The sequence below is a fragment of the Morone saxatilis genome, unplaced genomic scaffold (genome assembly GCF_004916995.1).
Source record: "Morone saxatilis isolate NCDOM2014 unplaced genomic scaffold, NCSU_SB_2.0 Contig5, whole genome shotgun sequence".
Lineage (NCBI taxonomy): Eukaryota > Metazoa > Chordata > Actinopteri > Moronidae > Morone > Morone saxatilis.
The window spans coordinates 91830-94938 of NW_023340095.1; the positions used below are offsets into that span (position 1 = coordinate 91830).

At 42.3% G+C, this 3109-nt stretch overlaps 1 protein-coding gene across 1 annotated transcript in view; it reads left to right on the forward strand.

Annotated features, from left to right (window-relative positions):
* The window catches only part of LOC118339538 (glycosyltransferase-like domain-containing protein 1), a gene marked incomplete at its 5' end in the record, with an annotated part of 7600 nt that extends 5161 nt beyond the window's left edge, over positions 1–2439 (forward strand). The window contains 3 exon segments of the mRNA XM_035677227.1: positions 1327–1397; positions 1479–1570; positions 1830–2439. Of these exon segments, the coding sequence (XP_035533120.1) occupies positions 1327–1397; positions 1479–1570; positions 1830–1904 (238 nt within the window).
* Positions 2440–3109: the final 670 nt, after the last annotated feature.

Genomic DNA, 3109 nt, shown 5'->3' on the forward strand with positions numbered 1-3109 from the left:
TATCCTGGGTTTTTTCTGTCACTGGTTGCTGTTGCTGCTTTAGGTTCTACCAAAGTTTAAAACAAAATGTTCTAAGGTTTTTAATAATAGTTTTTCATCTTTACTGTAAAAGATAGGGAGGGCTTAGCCCTGTTAGCCCATATATACCAGCTGTCCCTGATTATTATTGTGTCTTCACATGAAATCTAGTCAACAGTCATTTGAATTATTAGTTCTATTAAAATCTGTTCATCGTCTATTAAAAACAAATAATATTTATTTATGTCAAACAAGCTAATGATGTTGGGAGAGTTTGGTCCACTACTAGATCATCAGTGATTAATCAGATTAATTAGGGTCCTTGAGCGAGCTGCTGTGTCCCGCGGTGACGATGAGGTCATTCAGTCCACTGAAACCATCCAATAATTGTATGAGATTAAGTCTGATGAGATTTCCTCACATTGGAGAACGGAACCGACCTCAGTAATCCAAATCAGACTCTCAGGACCTGGACCTTCACACCAGAACCAGGTTTTATTTAGTCTGAGTCAGATCTGCTGTTTGAATATGAATGCTTAAACCTCATCAATAATTCAGAGAGTTCCTGTCAGTTTACTCAGAGAAATACAGCCAATCACTGTGTAATTAATCAATAACTGAATGAATCCAGATATTAGCCGCCTTCTCTTGCTTACCACTGATTGATATTTGTATTGACTCTTAATTTGTTGTAATCAACACTGAGAACCATGCTAGCAGCCCTGTGTGGCTAACATCCACATGCTAACTTCTTTACCAAATTAATGTTATTAGTGTTATTAATGTTATTAGTGCTGCAGATATACACATTAAATGTTGACCTGATGATGGCGCTAAAGGAACAGTCAGAGGATCAATAAAGTTATTACATATAACCAAGGGTAAGTCAACATACTAGCATTAGCTTGTTAACATATTGAAAATGCTGAATATAAAACGCTCCAGCAGTTTAGCTAGATTGCTAACATTAGCTAACTTAAGATGTGAATATATATGTCTCTTTCATCTGCGCAAAAGGGGGCGGGGCTTAGGAAGACTCATATCGAATGTTAAATATTAAATGCTAAACTACAATTAGCTTGTTTGCATGCTCAAAAGATGAGATGCTAAACGGTAACAGATGCTAAAAGGCCCCAGTGGCTCACCTGGTGAAGCTCACCTGGTGAAGCGTGCGTCTGCTTGGAGGCACAAACACATCTGGACGGAGCCCAGCCAGCTGTTTCCAGTCTCTATGCTAAGCTAAACTAAGCTGAGTTAAGCTGTAGCTTCATATTTAGCGTACAGACTCATTGTCTGATTGTGTTCCAGGTTAGAAGCTGTCCACTGTGGCTGTTATCCTCTGTGTCCGAAGGCTTTAGTGTATCCTGAAATATTCCCAGGTAATAATCTGACTTTATTTTGTGTTCAATGATTAAACGACTGTCATTGGTCAACTTCTTCTTCTGTGCTCTCTAATGCAGCAGAGTACCTGTACTCCACACCTGAGCAGCTCTGTAAGCGGCTGCAGGCGCTCTGCAGGAGGCCCGACGTCGCTCGCAGACACGTCGTCAAGGTAACCAACATGCTAAAATCAGAGCAGTCTAAATCTGGTCCAGTTAGCTTAGAGTTAGCTTATAGCTTCAGTTAGCTTAGAGGTGTTAGCTTGTTCAGAATACAGAATACATGAAGATCTGTTGGAAGATAACTATATACGCTAACTATATACTAAGCTTACTGTGCACTAACTGGTCTTTGAAGCTAACAGTAGATATAAGTTTCTGTGTACTGTCCCTTTAAGATATATTACAGTCTGATGCTGTTCTGTGATTCAGGTCGACACCTCCTCTTTCTCCTGGATGTCTCTTAAGGAGCGTTTCGAAACTCTGCTGGCAGCGCAGAGTTCCTGAACGCACCACGGAGCTCTAGTCCATTAGCGCCGCCGTCGTTGCGTCTGCCAGGCCAGCGTCACGCCCGACTCGACGCCACGTCCCGCAGAAAGTGGCAGTGACTTCCAGCCTGTCTTAGGCACCTCTAAGCCCAAATCAAAGGCGGGCTGGAGACGCCGAGTCTGGACCCGTAAACGTCCCCGTCCTCCCGGCTGGAAGAGAACTTTCTTTTATGTGTGTGGTTTTGGGCGGAGGGGGGGTTAACATGTAAAAGCTTTCATGTTTCCACAGGCGGTGCCACCTCCAGGATCCGCCGGGATCCGTTTTTATCCTTTGTGCCGCCGAGTTCTGTTGTTCAACCACAGAGACTGAGAGGCAGCCAGCCCGCGGTCTGTATGCAGCCCCACCTGAGCTGCCAGGACCAGGACTAAAGTGGATCTGCAGACGCTGCGTACCCACTGAGACCACATCACTGTAAAAAACCTGAGGCCACATCAACACTGTAAAAAACCAGAATGGATTCAGCAGTTTATTAAAAATAAAAGTGTTTATGAGACGACCTGAAACATTGTGATTTAATTTGATCAATTAACGTTTGTCTATTAATCAAATAAAATGTTAATTAAATAAAATCAGACTGTATGTAGTCTCATTCCTGCCCAGACAATACACAACAGTGAGATAACGCCAGGAAGTTCAACAACACAAATTCAACCAACCCCTGTGAATCACAATCCAATAATAGTAATAATAAAAATAAAAATGTTTTTCTGCAGTTTTCACTTTCTCCCACAGTTTGATTATAAAAGAAGCCTAAAAGCATCACAACTTTTTGGGAAATCTGCAGTGAAATCAGGAAGTAACAATCCCAAACCCTCATTAAAAAGACGAGACACCTGACAATAAATTGAGACACAGATTATTGAATAATGTCCAAAGATTTATGGTAACTAAGCGAAGTCAGTAGTAATTTGATCTATTAAAAATACCATTAAGCTCTGTTTCATTCTCTGTTGTCTTCACAGATTTTTCTCTGTTTGGATTTGAGACTAATTAACCTCGTTAGGGAGCCGCGGGTTGTCCTGGTGGCTCACCTGGCAGAAAAGGTGCCCCGTGTGAGGCGGAGACCGCACTGCAGCGTCCGAGAGTTCAGCTCCGACCTGTCGCACTTTACTATGTCTCCTCTCTCTTTCTCTCTCTGGCTCTCTCTCTCTCTGCCTGTCTCT